The following is a 20,893-nucleotide window of genomic DNA, read 5'->3' as shown; positions in this document are numbered from 1 at the left end:
TGGCTTCTACACTTAAACAGACACAAGCCTCAACTGACATTTCTAACTGTCATCCTTTTAAAAACTGACCATTCTAAACAGTCACTGAACCAGTCACATGGTCTGCAGCCCCTCCCACTGCTTTAAGTACATAGAGCTAAGATAATTGCAAACCAAAGAAGACATACACCTCAGGAGATAAACTGACACATTATAAAACAGACAAACATCAAATACAGGATGCTTGAGAAGGTTGCTACCTCCAACAAAAGTTTGAAGAGACCCCAAGGGCTATCCAGTCCAGCCCCCTTCTACCAGGCAGAAAGACACCATCCGATCCCTCCCAGCAGATGGCCATCCAGCCTGTTTAAAAACTCCAAGGGGCTCTCAGGGAGCAAATTTGACCATCTCTTTCTGTCAAGAACATCTTCCTCATGTTGAGGTGGAATCTCTCTTCCTGTCATGTGAACCCATAACTCCATTGTGTCCCAGTCTCTGGGGCCGCAGGAAGAGGACTAAGGGGGTGGCAGAAAGGAAAAAATTGAATTACAGTTTGTACATGTTTCAATTGTTGTGCAAGATCAAGTTAAAGCCAGAGTGGTGGGTTAATTTTCCCAACAAGCAGGCCAAATGCCAGTTCTAATCCATCAAGTCCTCCCACGGAGTCTCCAAAGGCCACGCGTGATCGCCGAGCTTCAGGAAGCCCAACATGCAACGGAGGGCCCTGTGCTTGCCGTGACTTGTTCAGAACAGGGGACGGGTATGAACGTGAAAGCATTGATAGCAGCACAGCAGGCGCATCCTCCTCATTTCGGCAGGAAGACACCATCAATGCAGTCCTGACAGAGGGCCATCTAGGCCCTGCTTCAAGGCTGTTGATGTTCCACTCTCAAAGAGCTCTGACCCTCAGGACATTATCCCAAATGTTTTGTGGGACTTTTTTACCCAATTTTGTTGAATGGCTCTGTAGTTTGCCTGTCTTTGATGGCAACTCCCCCGTTCAGAGATCTGGGCATGGCTCTCCTGTCCCTTTCTTGCCCTTCTCTTCTCCAAGCTCAACGTCTCCTTAAGATGCTCCTCAGGGGGGTTCTTGGCTTCCAGACTTTTGCCCTTTTGCTCTCCATTCTCTGGGCCCCTTCCATCTCGTCCATATCTAATAATAATAATAATAATAATAATAATAATAATAATAATAATAATAATAATAATAATAAGAACCCTAATAACTGCAAAAGGCCATCCTGCTGGGATCTGCATGCATCATCCGAAAATACATCACACAGTCCTAGACACTTGGGAAGTGTTCGACTTGGGATTTTGTGATACGAAATCCAGCATATCTATCTTGTTTGCTGTGTCATAATAAAATAATAATAATAATAATAATAATAATAATAATAATAATAATAATAATAATAATAATTTGGCACAACAAAACATTGCATGGAAAGTTCCTTGACAAAATTGAAGGAAAAGCTGATAAGGAGAAGACCTGGCTCTGGCTCACAAATGGGACCCTGAAGAAGGAGACAGAAGGCCTGATCCTTGCAGCCCAGGAGCAAGACATCAGGACAAAGGCAATTAATAATAATAATAATAATAATAATAATAATAATAATAAAAGACCTGGCTCTGGCTCACGAATGGGACCCTGAAGAAGGAGACAGAAGGCCTGATCCTTGCAGCCCAGGAGCAAGACATCAGCACAAAGGCCATTAATAATAATAATAATAATAATAATAATAATAATAATAATAATAATAATAGAAGACCTGGCTCTGGCTCACGAATGGGACCCTGAAGAAGGAGAGAGAAGGCCTGATCCTTGCAGCCCAGGAGCAAGACATCAGCACAAAGGCAATTCAGGGCAAGATGGAAAAATCAGCTGATGACCCAAAATGCAGACTCTGCAAGGAAACTGACGAAACCATTGGTCATATCCTCAGCTGCTGTAAGAAAATCGCACAGACAGACTACAAACAGAGGCACAACTATGTGGCCTAAATGATCCATTGGAACTTATGCCTCAAGTCCCACCTCCCAGCAGCAAAGAACTGGTGGGATCACAAACCTGCAAAAGTCTTGGAAAATGAGCACGCAAAGATGCTGTGGGACTTCCGAATCCAGACTGACAAAGTTCTGGAACACAACACACCAGACATCACAGTTGTGGAAAAGAAAAAGGTTTGGATCCTTGATGTCGCCATCCCAGGTGAAAAACAACAGGAAAAACTCAGCCGCTATCAGGACCTCAAGATGGAACTCCAAAGACTCTGGCAGAAACCAGTGCAGGTGGTCCCGGTGGTGATGGGCACACTGAGTGCCGTGCCAAAAGATCTCAGCCGGCATTTGGAAACAATAGACATTGATAAACTACGATCTGCCAACTGCAAAAGGCCACCCTCCTGGGATCTGCGCACATCATCCAAAAATACATCACACAGTCCTAGACACTTGGGAAGTGTTCGACTTGTGATTTTGTGATACGAAATCCAGCATATCTATCTTGTTTTCTGTGTCATAATAATAATAATAATAATAATAATAATAATAATAATAATAATAATAATAAACATAATAAACTTTATTTATATCCTACCACCATCTCCCCGCGGGGCCTCAGGGCAGCTCACACGGGGCATAATTTACAAAAACAACAGCGTAAATACATTGCACAATATACAAAAGATAAAACACAATAAGGCAATAAAACAAGAGTTAATACAACAGTAATAATATCAATCAACCACCAATTCAGTCGACTTCATAGATGGGGGAATCTTGAATTGCTTTGCCCAGAACAGGACCCAAGATCGTTATTCCAGGTGAGAAGGTTCTGGCCAAAGGAGAAGGGGGGACACCAGGACTCCCCTCCATCTGGACACGAGAGTCATAGAATCATAGAATAGTAGAGTTGGAAGAGACCTCATGGGCCATCTAGTCCAACCCCCTGCTAAGAAGCAGGAAATCGCATTCAAAGCACCCCCGACAGATGGCCATCCAGCCTCTGTTTAAAAGCCTCCAAAGAAGGAGCCTCCACCACGGCCCCGGGGAGAGAGTTCCACTGTCGAACAGCTCTCACAGTGAGGAAGTTCTTCCTGATGTTCAGGTGGAATCTCCTTTCCTGTAGTTTGAAGCCATTGTTCCGTGTCCTAGTCTCCAGGGCAGCAGAAAACAAGCTTGCTCCCTCTTCCTTATGACTTCCCTTCACATATTTGTACATGGCTCTCATGTCTCCTCTCAGCCTTCTCTTCTGCAGGCTAAACATGCCCAGCTCTTTAAGCCGCTCCTCATAGGGCTTGTTCTCCAGACCCTTCATCATTTTAGTCGCCCTCCTCTGGACGCTTTCCAGCTTGTCAACATCTCCCTTCAACTGTGGTGCCCAAAACTGGACACAGTATTCCAGGTGTGGTCTGACCAAGGCAGAATAGAGCATGGGGAGCATAACTTCCCTGGATCTAGACGCTATTCCCCTATTGATGCAGGCCAGAATCCCATTGGCTTTTTTAGCAGCCGCATCACATTGTTGGCTCATGTTTAACTTGTTGTCCACGAGGACTCCAAGGTCTTTTTCGCACATACTGCTGTCAAGCCAGGCGTCCCTTGGCCTTTTTGGCTGCAGCTTGGGCAATGAGGACAGTGTGGGTTGGTGGTCTGAGGAGGGCACCCTCTTTGCAAGGCCATGAAGACCCTCTGGATGACTCTTGGCCTCAGAGGAAGTAGGCAAGAGAGGCGAATCTGGAGGTGCCATGAATGTCCTGCAGAGGGTTCAATGAGACTCAATGGAGTCAAAGAGGAGGAGGAGGAGGAGGAGGAAGACGAGGAAGTGTCAATAGTGGGTAATAAAACAATAGTAATCTCATCTCCTTGCCTGAAGGGGCAGAAGGGGTTCAGGCCCGATGGCTCTTGGCTCCCTCTCCGCCCCATCCCTCTGGGACCCATTTTTCTGCAGCTGCTCCTACTACTGAGGGTCTCCGCCAGAGAAGGCAAGTCCAGCCCTGGCCCAGGAGTGATGCTTTCCAAAGGCGTCACAATGCTCTTGCTGGGGAAGCCCATCTCGTGGGAGAAGCCCCTCCAGACCGGGAAGAGCAAGAGCTGAAGGGGAGAGAAGACTCGCTGCCCGATTTCGACAGAACACCCCGTGTTGGGTTGGGAGAACAGTCCCTACTGATAAGAACTGGGCAGAGGACAATATACAGCGTTCCCTCACTTATCGCAGGGGTTAGGTTCCAGGACCACCCGCAATAAGTGAAAATCCACGAAGTAGGGACACTATATTTATTTTAATATTTATACATTGTTTTAGTAGTTATACACTATTTTAAAACTTTCTGCTGCCCTGGAAACTAGGACTCGGAGCAACGGGTTCAAATCACAGGAGAGGAGATTTCACCTGACCATTGGGAAGAACTTCCTGACTGTAAGAAGAGCTGTTCAGCAGTGGAACTCTCCTTCCCCAGTTCTTCTAATATTTTACAGCTTTAGTATACTCCTGAACTGAAGTTTCGTCTCTTTTGTAGTAAGTCTATACATTTTTGTGCATTCTCCTATGAACAAAAAAGTGTGAGTGTTGTGGAAGCTTCTTCCTTGGATATGGCCATCTGTCAGGGGTGCTTTGAATGCGATTTTCCTGTTTCTTGGCAGGGGGTTGGACTGGTTGGTCCATGAGGTCTCTTCCAACTCTATGATTCTAGGACTCTAGGATTCTATGAACAGGAATCTCAAACAAAATTCTTCCCCTGGTCCAAATACCTTTACCTCTAATTTCTATAAAATATTCCAACCTGAAATCTAATCTAGTAATTTTATTTAATGAGATAGTGACTAAAAGAACTACCCCAGAGTCACGGAAAAGGTCAGGAACAATTACAATGTTAGAACCTAAGAAAGAGATCAATCCCATCTCATACAGACCAATCACATTGTGCAACATAGACTCTATTTTTTTTCTTTACAAAAATCCTAGCTAATAGACTGAAATAAATAATCCCAGTTAATAAAGGAAGACCAATATAGTTTTTATCAAAAATAGGAGGTTAGCTGACTCAATCAGGGATATTCTTAATGTAATAAATCACATGACAAGAGGAAAAGAGAAACTATTGATAGATGTTTATAAAGATTTCAGTACGGTAAACCACCAATACTTGTTCCAAGTTTGTGAAGACATTAACTTGGGTAAAAAAAAATTGTGAAGTAATTAAGGAATTATACAAAGGCAACCAGGTAGAACTACTTATCAGTGACTCTAGATCAAGAACAATTAAGATCAAAAGTGGGACAAAATAAGGTTGCCCCATTTCCCTCATTTTCTCTGCATTGGCAATAGAACCACTAGCTAACTAGTTAAAGTTAAAGGATATAAAACCGGCAAAGAAGAAATAAAAGTAAATTTATATGCTGATGATGCTATGGTTCTACTCGGATCACCAGGGGATTCTGTAAAGGAAGTAACTAACATTATAAAGAAATTTGAAAAGTTATCAGGACTGGCCATAAACATTCAAAAATCAGAAATCTTACACAAAAACCTTATATGGAAAGAGTTGAAAGGATTATAATCCAGTTTTGGGATAAAACTGGGTGAGAAGAAGCTAAAATATCTGGGCGTATATCTCCCCAAAACCCTAGATAATATAATACAATTAAACTGCAATAAATTATGGAAAATGTTAATGAACACACACACAATTAGAAAAATTGGAATATGTCAGACGGAATACAGACACTTGTATTTACAATAAAAAATAATTAAAAATGGAGCAGCTATAGAGGAAGCTACACAAAAATGTTTATACAGTAATGATCATAATAACTTAATTTCTCTCTATTATTAAATGATATTATACATATTGAAAATTTTAAATGGGGTTGTTTTAACCTCTGGTTTGCTAAACTGAATTACTTTACCACAAAAGGATGCATGTCTAAAAAGTGTGTCACCAAAAATTAAAAGCTTGGAAAGTTCTGTCTTAGAGAGTCTCTCTGGGGTCAAATATCACTGTTCTCTCCAATGTGAAAACTATTTCTAAGTAGATCTAAACTTTCAAAGAAGCTATTTCCATACACTATGCATTTATAGGGTTTCTCCCCAGTGTGAATCCTTTGATGTTTATGTAGACTTCCATTCTGAGTGAAGCTCTGCCCACATTCCAGGCATGTATATGGTTTCTCCCCAGTATGAGTCCTTTGATGTGAACGTAAACTTGAACTATGAGTGAAGCTCTGTCCACACTCCAGACATTTATAGGTTTTTCCCCCAGTGTGAATACTTTGATGTGAACGTAGACGTGAACTATGAGCGAAGCTCTGTCCACACTCCAGGCATGTATACGGTTTCTCTCCAGTGTGAGTCCTTTGATGTTTATATAGATTGCCACTGTGAGTGAAACTCTGTCCACAATAGAGACACTTATAGGGTTTCTCCCCAGTGTGAGTTCTTTGATGTGAATGTAGATCTCCATTGTGAATGAAACTCTTTCCACATTCAAGGCATTTATAGGGTTTCTCTCCAGTGTGAGTCCTCTGATGTTTATGTAGACTTCCACTATGAGTTAAGCTCTTTCCACACTCAATGCATTTATAGGGTTTCTCCCCAGTGTGAATCCTTTCATGTTGCTGTAGATGATTCCTCTGAGTGAAACTCTTTCCACACTCCAGGCATTTATACGGTTTCTCCCCAGTGTGAGTCTTTTGATGTGAACGTAGACCTAAACTATGAGGGAAGCTCTTTCCACACTCCAGGCATTTATAGGGTTTCTCCCCAGTGTGAGTCCTTTGATGTGAACGTAGGCTTCCAGTCTCAGCAAAGCCCTGTCCACATTCCAGGCATTTATAGGGTTTCTCCCCAGTGTGACCCCTTTGATGTGAACGTAGACGTGAACTATGAGAGAAGCTCTGTCCACATTCCAGGCATTTATAAGGTTTCTCCCCAGTGTGACTCCTTTGATGTGATTGTAGATTTGCACTCTGAGTGAAGCTCTTTCCACACTCCAGGCATTTAAAAGGTTTCTCCCCAGTGTGAGTCCTTAGATGTGAACGTAGACTTCCGCTCTGAGTGAAGCTCATTCCACACTCCGGGCATGTATAGGGTTTCTCCCCAGTGTGAGTCCTTTGATGTAAATGTAGATTTCCACTCTCAGTGAAGCTCTTTCCACACTCCAGACATTTATACGGTTTCTCTCCAGTGTGAGTCCTTTGATGTGAACACAGGCTTCCACTCTGAGCAAAGCTCATTCCACACTCCAGGCATTTATAGGGTTTCTCCCCAGTGTGAGTCCTTTGATGTGAACGTAGACGAGAACTGTGGGTGTAGCTCTGTCCACACTCCAGGCACATATAGGGTTTCACCCCAGTGTGACTTCTTTGATGTAAGTGTAAACCTTCACTGCTAGTGAAGCTCTTTCCACCCTCCAAGCACGTATAGGTTATCTCCCCAGTGTGAGTGCTTTGATGTATATGTAAATCTCCACTGTCAGTAAAGCTCTTTCCACACTCCAGGTATTCAGATGCTTTCTCCTTCATGTCAACAGTGATATGGATGTTTAATTGCAATTCAGATATTTGAATCTTTTTCCTTTTCTTGTCTGTAAGTGAAATCTTACAGCTTCAGCTAGGCCATCATCTTGCGATGATTTCTTCTTCCTATATGATTGTTTTCCTTACTGCATCCAAGAGTTGGCTCCATAAAATCCTCATTTCCCTGGTCAAGAAAGAAGCAAAAGATCAGGGACGAAAGCAGAAACCTTCTTCACCTCCAAGATTTCCCCCTTTCCCTTCATGGGCCATGATGAAAACAGAAATACCAAGAACGCAAACATCAGGGTCTCAAGCACATACACAGATACCAGCAACACCAATCACTGATTCTTTTTTTTTTAATACCTTTTATTTATGGGTTTTTGAGATGCATAAAAAGAGAAAAGAAAAAGAAAAAAAACACAAAAAACACACACATAACTACAACAACGATAAAAACAATAATAGACTGTGGTTTACTCCTTTGTCTCTCTCACCCCGAGTTTTTATCTTTGTGTTCATGCGGCCCGCCCTTGTTTTTACTGTTTCTTTGACTTCTTGTTGTAATGTATATTATTATCTATTGTATTGTTTTAATTGTGCTATGATATGTTGTTCTTATATTTTGTTATATTGTATTGCTCTGGGCATGGCCCCATGTTAGCCGCCCCGAGTCCCCGTTGGGGAGATGGTGGCGGGGTATAAATAAAGTTTTATTATTATTATTATATAGACTATACAAAAATACACAAATAACCCCTACTTTCCCTTCCAGATCTTTTGCATAACTTTTCCTTTGGTTTAAGATTTCTTTCTGCGGCTCCCCTGGGAACCTTATGTCTTAGAGTAATTTCTTACCATATTTTATATTTATTTCATAATTTCTTTGTTCCTATATTCTTTCAGTTTGGACCAATTTGTTTCTTGCCTTGGAGCATTGTCCTGTTTTAAAATTTGAGTCAATAAATCCATATTTTTAATATCCAAAAGTCTCAGAAGCCAGTTTTCTCTGGAGGGAGTTTCTTGTGTCTTCCACAGTTTAGCCAGACATATCCTGATTGACACCTTCACAATTTGGAGCCATGGAGAGGAAGAACTCAGCAAGTTCCTGGACCATCTTAACAGCATCCACCCAAACATCCAATTCACCATGGAAAAAGAAAAGGAAGGAAAACTGCCATTTCTAGATGTTCTGGTCATCCGCAAACCCAATCAACAATTGGGCCACACAGTTTACAGAAAACCTACACACACAGATAGATACCTTCATAAAAACTCCAACCATCACCCAAGTCAAGAAAGAAGCCCAATCAAAGCCCTGACAGACCGTGCACAAAGAATCTGCGAACCTCACCTCCTCCAAGGTGAACTCAACCACCTAAACTGGGCTCTCCAGGCCAATGGAGACTCCACCACAGACACCAGAAGAGAAGCAAGGCCAAGAACAAGCCATGAGAGTCAAGGGAAAGATCCACCCAGAGGAAAGGTGTTCTTACCAGACATCAAGGGAACTACTGACCGCATAGGGAAGCTGATGAAGAAGCACAACCTACAAACCATCTACAGACCCACAAAGAAAATCCAACAAATGCTACGGTCAGCGAAGGACAAGAGGGATCCTCTCCCCTCTGTAGGTGTCTACCATACAACATGCAGCTGTGGACAAGAAGTCTACAGAGGGACCACCACAAGCAGCAGCATTGCCCAGACACGAGTCAAGGAACATGAAAGGCACTGCAGACTAACTCAACCAGAGAAATCAGCCATAGCAGAGCCCTTGATGAACCAGCCTGGACACAGGATATTATTTGAGAACACAGAAATGCTTGACCACTCCAACAACTATCATGTCACACTACACAGAGAAGCCACTGAAATCCACAAGCATGTGGACAACTTCAACAGAAAGGAAGAAACCATGAAAATGAACAAAATCTGGCTACCAGTATTAAAAAACTCAAAAATCAGAACAGTAAATAAGAAGCAACACTCTGAACAAAGGATGCCCCCAGGCAAGAGACAAAACATTTCCAATGCTAATTGGGGTGATTAGCGGAAACATTAATGCTGGCCTCCAACTGACAAGAGTTCTTCCCTCACCCTGGACTCTACACAGATATATATATTCTTTCCTTGCCTTACTTAGTTTCTCCATTCCTCACAACCTCTGAGGATGCCTGCCATAGATGTGGGCGAAACATCAGGAGAGAATGCTTCTGGAACATGGCCACACAGCCCGGAAGACATACAACATCCCCATATCCTGATTCTTAAAAAAAAGAAGGGAATGAATCCAGAATGAAGAAAAGAAGGAAGGGAGGGAGGAAATGAACAATAGAAGGAAGAAAGGAGAAATCCTTCCAGTATTGGAGCATCACACTGATTTCATTGGGTCGAACACAAATGTGGCGAAGGGAACGACAGGCAGGAGGCAGGTAGAACGGGATCGTTCTTTCCGATATTAAAGGGTGTCATTCACTGGATAATGGTTTCCCCTGGATTATGAGGATGTGCTAAATCAGGGGTCCCCAAACTAAGGCCCGGGGGCCGGATGCGGCCCTCCGAGGTCATTTACCTGGCCCCCACCCTCAGTTTTATAATATTTTTATATCATTTAAATAATATATTGTATTCACATATAATATTGATAATAATATTATAATGTTATACAATATAATACTAATACCATATAATAATATTAATTATATGTTATGTATTACATATAATATTACAGTATAGTGGTATAGTTCAATATCTCTATATATAAATGAGTGATGGCATCACGGCGACTGGCAAAACAACAAAACTACAGGCCCCCCAACCTCGAAATTTGACAACACAACCCATCATCCATGCCTCTAGATTGATACAACAAAAAGAAAAGAAAAATAAAGTCCTAATTAAAGGGAAAGGAATAATTGTTTTTATCCAATTGCTGCCAGTTAGAGGGCTAATCTCTGCCCACTTTCTCCTAGCAACCAACTCAGCCCAGGGGACAGGCAGACTTAGGCCTCACTTAGGCCTCTTCCACAGATTATCTAATTTGCACTGGATTATATGGCAGTGTAGACTCAAGGCCCTTCCACACAGCTATACAACCAATTTGTAATCTTATATTATCTGCTTTGCACTGGATTATCTTTACCTTAACTACCACCAATTTCTCAATACTTTATTTCCCATACCACATACTTCGCCACAGCAACGCGTGGCTGGGCACAGCTAGTAGTAATATATAAGGCTAATATTGTGCTATGCTAATAATATAATATATTGTATGTACATACAGTTTTTCTGAGTTCCCTTCGGGGTGAGAAGGGTGGGATATAAATGCAATAAATAAATGCAGTAAATGAATAAATAAATAATTTTAGACTTAGGCTTGGCCAAAGTCTGAAATGACTTGAAGGCACACAACAACAACAATTCTAATTAACTTGACTATCTCATTGGCCAGAAGCAGGCCCACACTTCTCATTGAAATCCTGATAGGTTTATGTTGGTTACAATTGTTTTCATTTTTAAATATTGTATTGTTCTTTCATTGTTGTTGTTTTGCACTACAAATAAGACATGTGCACTGTGCATAGGAATTTGTCAGGTTTTTTTTCCAAATGATAATTCGGCCCCTCAACAGTCTGAAGGATTGTGGACCGGCCCTCTGCTTTAAAAGTTTGGGGACCCCTGGGCTAAATGATAAGGGAGACAAAGACTACTGGGCTGCCTCCCATCCCACCGTGGGTCCCAGGTCTGATTCCTCAGCATCCCTTTCTCTTCCGACAAGCTTTCGATGGGTGAAAAACTCGGGGCCATGTCTGTTTTTATTGTTGTTTTATTGTTCTTTATATTGTTATTTTAAAGCTAATAGTATTGTTTTAATCTATTTCTGTAAACCGCTCCGAGCCAAACTGGGAGTGGCGGTATACAAGTCTAATAAATAAATAAATAACCACCAATACAGTTCAGTCAACTTCATAGGTGGTTGGGGGGGGGGGGGGGGACTGTAGCAGCAATATAAAATAGAATCATTAGATTAAAATACCCTGATAAGAGGGACCTAGTAAAATTCAGACTAGAATTATAATATACAGTAGAGTCTCACTTATTCAACGTAAACGGGCCGGCAGAACGTTGGATAAGCCCTAGAGGAGTGGCGGCATATAAGTTTAAATAATAAATAAATAAATAAATAAGCCGGGCTGTGGCGCAGCTGGCTAGTAACCAGCTGCAATAAATCACTACTGACCGAGAGGTCATGAGTTCGAAGCCCGGGTCGGGTTAAGCCTCCGACCATTAATAGCCCCGGCTTGCTGTTGACCTATGCAGCCCCGAAAGACAGTTGCACCTGTCAATTAGGGAAATTTAGGGACGCTTTATGCGGGAGGCTAATTTACAACACCATAAAACTGCCAGCAAAACACGAGGAGAGGAATGAGGAAGTACAGCCACTACTGGATGGTGAAGCAACAGCTCCCCCTGTGGCTGGAATCGTGAAGCTGGAAAAATGTTAAAAATGCCTCTGAGTCTGTCTAATGTGTGTTGTTGTCTGTTGGCATTGAATGTTTGCCATATATGTGTTCATTGTAATCCGCCCTGAGTCCCCTTCGGGGTGAGAAAGAAGGGCGGAATAGAAATACTGTAAATAAATAATAAATAAATGAATAAGCGAATATGTTGGATAATAAGGAGAGATTAAGGAGAAGCCTATTAAACATCAAATTAGGTTATGATTTTACAAATTAAGCACCAAAACATCATGTTATACAACAAATTTGACATAAAAAGTAGTTCAATATGCAGTAATACTATGTAGTAATTTATTTATTATTTATTTACAGCATTTATATTCCGCCCTTCTTTCTCACCCCGAAGGGGACTCAGGGCGGATCACATTACGCATATAGGCAAACATTCAGTGCCTTTTAACATAGTACAAAGACAAACAAACATAGGCTCCGAGCGGGGCTCGAACTCATGACCTCCTGGTCAGAGTGATTAATTGCAGTTAATTGCAGCAGCTGGCTTGCTCTCCCGCCTGCGCCACAGCCCGGGCTGTTGTATTTACGAATTTAGCACCAAAATATCATGATGTATTGAAAACATTGACTACAAAAATGCGTTGGATAATCCAGAACGTTGGATAAGCGAGACTCTACTGTACTCACTTATCCAAGGTTCTGCTGGCCCGTTTAGCTTGGATAAGTGAGACTCTTCTGTAATAATCTTGGGCTCCACCTGGTGGCCGAAAGCCCCCATTGCACCCTCTGAGGATAATATAATAATCTTGGGCTCCACCTGGTGGCCGAAAGCCCCCATTGCACCCTCTGAGGATAATATAATAATCTTGGGCTCCCCCTGGTGGCCGAAAGCCCCCATTGCACCCTCTGAGGATAATATAATAATCTTGGGCTCCCCCTGGTGGCCGAAAGCCCCCATTGCACCCTCTGAGGATAATATAATAATCTTGGGCTCCCCCTGGTGGCCGAAAGCCCCCATTGCACCCTCTGAGGATAATATAATAATCTTGGGCTCCACCTGGTGGCCGAAAGCCCCCATTGCACCCTCTGAGGATAATATAATAATCTTGGGCTCCACCTGGTGGCCGAAAGCCCCCATGGCACCCTCTGAGGATAATGTAATAATCTTGGGCTCCCCCTGGTGGCCAAGAGGCCCCATGGCACCCTCTGAGGATAATGTAATAATCTTGGGCTCCACCTGGTGGCCGAAAGCCCCCATTGCACCCTCTGAGGATAATATAATAATCTTGGGCTCCACCTGGTGGCCGAAAGCCCCCATTGCACCCTCTGAGGATAATATAATAATCTTGGGCTCCCCCTGGTGGCCGAAAGCCCCCATTGCACCCTCTGAGGATAATATAATAATCTTGGGCTCCCCCTGGTGGCCGAAAGCCCCCATTGCACCCTCTGAGGATAATATAATAATCTTGGGCTCCCCCTGGTGGCCGAAAGCCCCCATTGCACCCTCTGAGGATAATATAATAATCTTGGGCTCCCCCTGGTGGCCGAAAGCCCCCATTGCACCCTCTGAGGATAATGTAATAATCTTGGGCTCCCCCTGGTGGCCAAGAGGCCCCATTGCACCCTCTGAGGATAATATAATAATCTTGGGCTCCCCCTGGTGGCCGAAAGCCCCCATTGCACCCTCTGAGGATAATGTAATAATCTTGGGCTCCCCCTGGTGGCCAAGAGGCCCCATTGCACCCTCTGAGGATAATATAATAATCTTGGGCTCCACCTGGTGGCCGAAAGCCCCCATTGCACCCTCTGAGGATAATATAATAATCTTGGGCTCCACCTGGTGGCCGAAAGCCCCCATGGCACCCTCTGAGGATAATGTAATAATCTTGGGCTCCCCCTGGTGGCCAAGAGGCCCCATGGCACCCTCTGAGGATAATGTAATAATCTTGGGCTCCCCCTGGTGGCCGAAAGCCCCCATGGCACCCTCTGAGGATAATGTAATAATCTTGGGCTCCCCTGGTGGCCGAAAGCCCCCATGGCACCCTCTGAGGATAATGTAATAATCTTGGGCTCCCCCTGGTGGCCGAAAGCCCCCATTGCAACCTCTGAGGATAATGTAATAAGCTTGGGCTCCCCCTGGTGGCCGAAAGCCCCCATTGCAACCTCTGAGGATAATGTAATAATCTTGGGCTCCCCCTGGTGGCCGAAAGCCCCCATTGCAACCTCTGAGGATAATGTAATAATCTTGGGCTCCCCCTGGTGGCCGAAAGCCCCCATTGCAACCTCTGAGGATAATGTAATAATCTTGGGCTCCCCCTGGTGGCCGAAAGCCCCCATTGCACCCTCTGAGGATAATATAATAATCTTGGGCTCCCCCTGGTGGCCGAAAGCCCCCATTGCACCCTTTGAGGATAATGTAATAATCTTGGGCTCCCCCTGGTGGCCGAAAGCCCCCATTGCACCCTCTGAGGATAATATAATAATCTTGGGCTCCCCCTGGTGGCCGAAAGCCCCCATTGCACCCTCTGAGGATAATATAATAATCTTGGGCTCTACCTGGTGGCCGAAAGCCCCCATTGCACCCTCTGAGGATAATATAATAATCTTGGGCTCCCCCTGGTGGCCGAAAGCCCCCATTGCACCCTCTGAGGATAATATAATAATCTTGGGCTCCCCCTGGTGGCCAAGAGGCCCCATTGCACCCTCTGAGGATAATGTAATAATCTTGGGCTCCCCCTGGTGGCCGAAAGCCTCCATTGCACCCTCTGAGGATAATGTAATAATCTTGGGCTCCCCCTGGTGGCCGAAAGCCCCCATTGCACCCTCTGAGGATAATATAATAATCTTGGGCTCCCCCTGGTGGCCGAAAGCCCCCATTGCACCCTCTGAGGATAATATAATAATCTTGGGCTCCCCCTGGTGGCCGAAAGCCCCCATTGCACCCTCTGAGGATAATGTAATAATCTTGGGCTCCACCTGGTGGCCAAGAGGCCCCATTGCACCCTCTGAGGATAATGTAATAATCTTGGGCTGCACCTGGTGGCCAAGAGGCCCCATTGCACCCTCTGAGGATAATGTAATAATCTTGGGCTCCACCTGGTGGCCAAGAGGCCCCATTGCACCCTCTGAGGATAATGTAATAATCTTGGGCTCCCCCTGGTGGCCGAAAGCCCCCATGGCACCCTCTGAGGATAATGTAATAATCTTGGGCTCCCCCTGGTGGCCGAAAGCCCCCATGGCACCCTCTGAGGATAATGTAATAATCTTGGGCTCCCCCTGGTGGCCGAAAGCCCCCATGGCACCCTCTGAGGATAATGTACTAATCTTGGGCTCCCCCTGGTGGCCGAAAGCCCCCATGGCACCCTCTGAGGATAATGTAATAATCTTGGGCTCCACCTGGTGGCCGAAAGCCCCCATGGCACCCTCTGAGGATAATGTAATAATCTTGGGCTCCCCCTGGTGGCCGAAAGCCCCCATGGCACCCTCTGAGGATAATGTAATAATCTTGGGCTCCCCCTGGTGGCCGAAAGCCCCCATGGCACCCTCTGAGGATAATGTAATAATCTCGGGCTCCCCCTGGTGGCCGAAATCCCCCATGGCACCCTCTGAGGATAATGTAATAATCTTGGGCTCCCCCTGGTGGCCAAGAGGCCCCATTGCACCCTCTGAGGATAATGTAATAATCCTGGGCTCCCCCTGGTGGCCAAGAGGCCCCATGGCACCCTCTGAGGATAATGTAATAATCTTGGGCTCCCCCTGGTGGCCAAGAGGCCCCATGGCACCCTCTGAGGATAATGTAATAATCTTGGGCTCCCCCTGGTGGCCAAGAGGCCCCATGGCACCCTCTGAGGATAATGTAATAATCTTGGGCTCCCCCTGGTGGCCAAGAGGCCCCATGGCACCCTCTGAGGATAATGTAATAATCTTGGGCTCCCCCTGGTGGCCGAAAGCCCCCATGGCACCCTCTGAGGATAATGTAATAATCTTGGGCTCCCCTGGTGGCCGAAAGCCCCCATGGCACCCTCTGAGGATAATGTAATAATCTTGGGCTCCCCCTGGTGGCCGAAAGCCCCCATTGCAACCTCTGAGGATAATGTAATAAGCTTGGGCTCCCCCTGGTGGCCGAAAGCCCCCATTGCAACCTCTGAGGATAATGTAATAATCTTGGGCTCCCCCTGGTGGCCGAAAGCCCCCATTGCAAACTCTGAGGATAATGTAATAATCTTGGGCTCCCCCTGGTGGCCGAAAGCCCCCATTGCAACCTCTGAGGATAATGTAATAATCTTGGGCTCCCCCTGGTGGCCGAAAGCCCCCATTGCACCCTCTGAGGATAATATAATAATCTTGGGCTCCCCCTGGTGGCCGAACGCCCCCATTGCACCCTTTGAGGATAATGTAATAATCTTGGGCTCCCCCTGGTGGCCGAAAGCCCCCATTGCACCCTCTGAGGATAATATAATAATCTTGGGCTCCCCCTGGTGGCCGAAAGCCCCCATTGCACCCTCTGAGGATAATATAATAATCTTGGGCTCTACCTGGTGGCCGAAAGCCCCCATTGCACCCTCTGAGGATAATATAATAATCTTGGGCTCCCCCTGGTGGCCGAAAGCCCCCATTGCACCCTCTGAGGATAATATAATAATCTTGGGCTCCCCCTGGTGGCCAAGAGGCCCCATTGCACCCTCTGAGGATAATGTAATAATCTTGGGCTCCCCCTGGTGGCCGAAAGCCCCCATTGCACCCTCTGAGGATAATGTAATAATCTTGGGCTCCCCCTGGTGGCCGAAAGCCCCCATTGCACCCTCTGAGGATAATATAATAATCTTGGGCTCCCCCTGGTGGCCGAAAGCCCCCATTGCACCCTCTGAGGATAATATAATAATCTTGGGCTCCCCCTGGTGGCCGAAAGCCCCCATTGCACCCTCTGAGGATAATGTAATAATCTTGGGCTCCACCTGGTGGCCAAGAGGCCCCATTGCACCCTCTGAGGATAATGTAATAATCTTGGGCTCCACCTGGTGGCCAAGAGGCCCCATTGCACCCTCTGAGGATAATGTAATAATCTTGGGCTCCCCCTGGTGGCCAAGAGGCCCCATTGCACCCTCTGAGGATAATGTAATAATCTTGGGCTGCACCTGGTGGCCAAGAGGCCCCATTGCACCCTCTGAGGATAATGTAATAATCTTGGGCTCCACCTGGTGGCCAAGAGGCCCCATTGCACCCTCTGAGGATAATGTAATAATCTTGGGCTCCCCCTGGTGGCCGAAAGCCCCCATGGCACCCTCTGAGGATAATGTAATAATCTTGGGCTCCCCCTGGTGGCCGAAAGCCCCCATGGCACCCTCTGAGGATAATGTAATAATCTTGGGCTCCACCTGGTGGCCGAAAGCCCCCATGGCACCCTCTGAGGATAATGTACTAATCTTGGGCTCCCCCTGGTGGCCGAAAGCCCCCATGGCACCCTCTGAGGATAATGTAATAATCTTGGGCTCCACCTGGTGGCCGAAAGCCCCCATGGCACCCTCTGAGGATAATGTAATAATCTTGGGCTCCCCCTGGTGGCCGAAAGCCCCCATGGCACCCTCTGAGGATAATGTAATAATCTTGGGCTCCCCCTGGTGGCCGAAAGCCCCCATGGCACCCTCTGAGGATAATGTAATAATCTCGGGCTCCCCCTGGTGGCCGAAATCCCCCATGGCACCCTCTGAGGATAATGTAATAATCTTGGGCTCCCCCTGGTGGCCAAGAGGCCCCATTGCACCCTCTGAGGATAATGTAATAATCCTGGGCTCCCCCTGGTGGCCAAGAGGCCCCATGGCACCCTCTGAGGATAATGTAATAATCTTGGGCTCCCCCTGGTGGCCAAGAGGCCCCATGGCACCCTCTGAGGATAATGTAATAATCTTGGGCTCCCCCTGGTGGCCGAAAGCCCCCATTGCACCCTCTGAGGATAATGTAATAATCTTGGGCTCCCCCTGGTGGCCGAAAGCCCCCATTGCACCCTCTGAGGATAATATAATAATCTTGGGCTCCCCCTGGTGGCCGAAAGCCCCCATTGCACCCTCTGAGGATAATATAATAATCTTGGGCTCCCCCTGGTGGCCGAAAGCCCCCATTGCACCCTCTGAGGATAATGTAATAATCTTGGGCTCCACCTGGTGGCCAAGAGGCCCCATTGCACCCTCTGAGGATAATGTAATAATCTTGGGCTGCACCTGGTGGCCAAGAGGCCCCATTGCACCCTCTGAGGATAATGTAATAATCTTGGGCTCCACCTGGTGGCCAAGAGGCCCCATTGCACCCTCTGAGGATAATGTAATAATCTTGGGCTCCCCCTGGTGGCCGAAAGCCCCCATGGCACCCTCTGAGGATAATGTAATAATCTTGGGCTCCCCCTGGTGGCCGAAAGCCCCCATGGCACCCTCTGAGGATAATGTAATAATCTTGGGCTCCACCTGGTGGCCGAAAGCCCCCATGGCACCCTCTGAGGATAATGTACTAATCTTGGGCTCCCCCTGGTGGCCGAAAGCCCCCATGGCACCCTCTGAGGATAATGTAATAATCTTGGGCTCCACCTGGTGGCCGAAAGCCCCCATGGCACCCTCTGAGGATAATGTAATAATCTTGGGCTCCCCCTGGTGGCCGAAAGCCCCCATGGCACCCTCTGAGGATAATGTAATAATCTTGGGCTCCCCCTGGTGGCCGAAAGCCCCCATGGCACCCTCTGAGGATAATGTAATAATCTTGGGCTCCCCCTGGTGGCCAAGAGGCCCCATTGCACCCTCTGAGGATAATGTAATAATCCTGGGCTCCCCCTGGTGGCCAAGAGGCGCCATGGCACCCTTCTAGGATTCCCTTCCCCTCCCCTTCCGTTCTTCTTCCTGGGGGGGGGGGGGGAGTGCAGGGCCCCCTCCCGCAAAGGGACACATTCATAGATACCTCCGTGTGTGTCTTTCCTTCTTCGTGGCTGAACCCGCCGCCTCTTCGCCTCACAATCCAATGGCGACGGAGAAGCCCCCTCCCTCTCCCCCTCCTCCGTCCTTTCCCCCCTCCCACGGGATGCCTTCGTGAAGCCCCGCCCACGGAGGACCCATTGGCCGCCGGCCTCGCTGCAGCTTTGATTGACGGGTTGCAAAGAGAGCAGGGCGGGGCCAGAAGGCAGGGAGGGAAGGAGAGAGATTGGGGGGGGGGGGGAGAGGCGACTATTCCTGGCCACGCCCCTTTATCTTCCTCGTGGGGCTTTTTCTTCCTTGCCCACCCGACAGAAGGATTTGGCCAAATAAACCTATTGTACCTGACCTCCTCGTCACATCATGTCTAATTGGATAGAGACCCCAAGGCAGTGGTTCCCAACCTTTTTTTAACCAGGGACCCCTCTCCAACATTATCACCCAAAGGGTTATGAATCAGTTTTTGGTCAACTTTAGTTTGGTTATTTGGGGGTGCTGAATCAGAAAACTGCATTGGATCGACCACAACAGCTCTAGTTTCTGATCCAGAACATATGCCATCCAGTAGTCGCCATCTGAAGCTGTTGTGATCTATCCAATGCAATGTTCTGAATCGGCTCCCCAAACAACCCCAGGAACTGGCCTCAAAACAAAGACACTCTCCTCGGGAGCAGTCTACCGGATCCCACGCAGCTGTGGACAAGTCTACATAGGGACCACCACACGCAGCAGCATCGCCCAAACACGAGTCAAAGAACATGAAAAGCATGCAGACTCACTCAAGCAGAGAAATCAGCCATAGCAGAGCATTTGATGAACCAGCCTGGACACAGGATATTATTTGAGAACACAAAAATGCTGGACCACTCCAACAACGATCATGCCAGACGACACAGAGAAGCCACTGAAATCCTCAAGCATGTGGACAACTCCAACAGAAAGGAGGAAACCATGAAAATGAACAAAATCTGGCTACCGGTATTAAAAAAGCTCAAAAATCAAAACAGTAGATGGGAAGCAACACTCTGAGGGCAGAGGAGCCCCAAGGACAGCTAATGACTCTGAACAAAGGATGCCCCCCAGGCAGGAGACAAACCTTTCCAATGCTAATTAAGGTGATTAACTGAAACATTGACGCTGGCTTCCAACTGACAAAGGACTCTTGTCACACCCTGGACTCTCCACAGATATATATTTGTTCCTTTCCTTGCCTAGTTTCTCCATGCCTCACAACCTCTGAGGATGCCTGCCATAGATGTGGGAGAAACGTCAGGAGAGAATGCTTCTGGAACATGGCCACACAGCCCGAAAGACATACAACAACCCCGAAGACACCAAAGCTACCCTGCTTTCAGGCACCACGTGGAACGGCTCCGCTCAAGGGGCGGGAGAGAAGCAGCAGTCAGGAGGCGTGTTGTCATGCCTGCCTTTTGTGGGTAGTCATCCTCTCCCCTCCCAACATCCCTGTTGCCTCCACACTAGAAAAGGGTTGTGTGAGACCAGTCGCTTTCGCTGCAACGGTGTAGTAACGGCGAGGCTGAGGACCATATTTTAGTTCTTGGGGACCACTGATGGTCCACGGACCACAGGTTGGGAACCACTGCCCTAGGGGTTTGTGGGTTGCCTTTTAAAAGGCACAGAGCAATGAGTCTCAATAGAAGAAAGGGAGGGAGGGAGGGAAGGTGGCCTTGCTCTCTCCATTCCATGTCAAGAAGGGTGTCCCTCTGAATCCTAGAGTTGGAAGAGACCTGGTGGGCCCTCCAGTCCAACCCCATTCTACCAAGATGCAGGGAAATCGCCTTCAGCCCCCCCCCCCCCCCCCGGACAAAGGGTCATCCAGCCTCTGCTTCAAAGCCACCAAAGGAGGAGCCTCCACCATACTCCGAGGCAGGGAGTTCCACTGCTGAAACAGCTCTCAGTGCGGAAGTTCTTCCTGATGTTCAGGTGGAATCTCCTTTCCTGTATTTT

At 46.7% G+C, this 20,893-nt stretch overlaps 1 protein-coding gene across 1 annotated transcript; it reads right to left on the bottom strand.

The window, feature by feature from the left end:
• Positions 1 to 2,545: 2,545 nt before the first annotated feature.
• Positions 2,546 to 19,215, bottom strand: LOC107983731 (zinc finger protein 420-like). The gene is made up of 2 exons (XM_016998559.2): positions 18,915 to 19,215; positions 2,546 to 7,681 (listed from the first exon to the last, which is right to left on the bottom strand). The coding sequence occupies exon 2, from the start codon at positions 7,501 to 7,503 to the stop codon at positions 5,971 to 5,973; it is 1,533 nt and encodes a 510-aa protein (XP_016854048.2). The 5' UTR covers positions 7,504 to 7,681; positions 18,915 to 19,215; the 3' UTR covers positions 2,546 to 5,970.
• Positions 19,216 to 20,893: the final 1,678 nt, after the last annotated feature.

Source organism: Anolis carolinensis, chromosome 2 (genome assembly GCF_035594765.1).
Source record: "Anolis carolinensis isolate JA03-04 chromosome 2, rAnoCar3.1.pri, whole genome shotgun sequence".
NCBI lineage: Eukaryota > Metazoa > Chordata > Lepidosauria > Squamata > Dactyloidae > Anolis > Anolis carolinensis.
The sequence above is the reverse complement of the archived record's forward strand: the minus strand, read 5'-3'. Positions and strand labels throughout refer to the sequence as shown.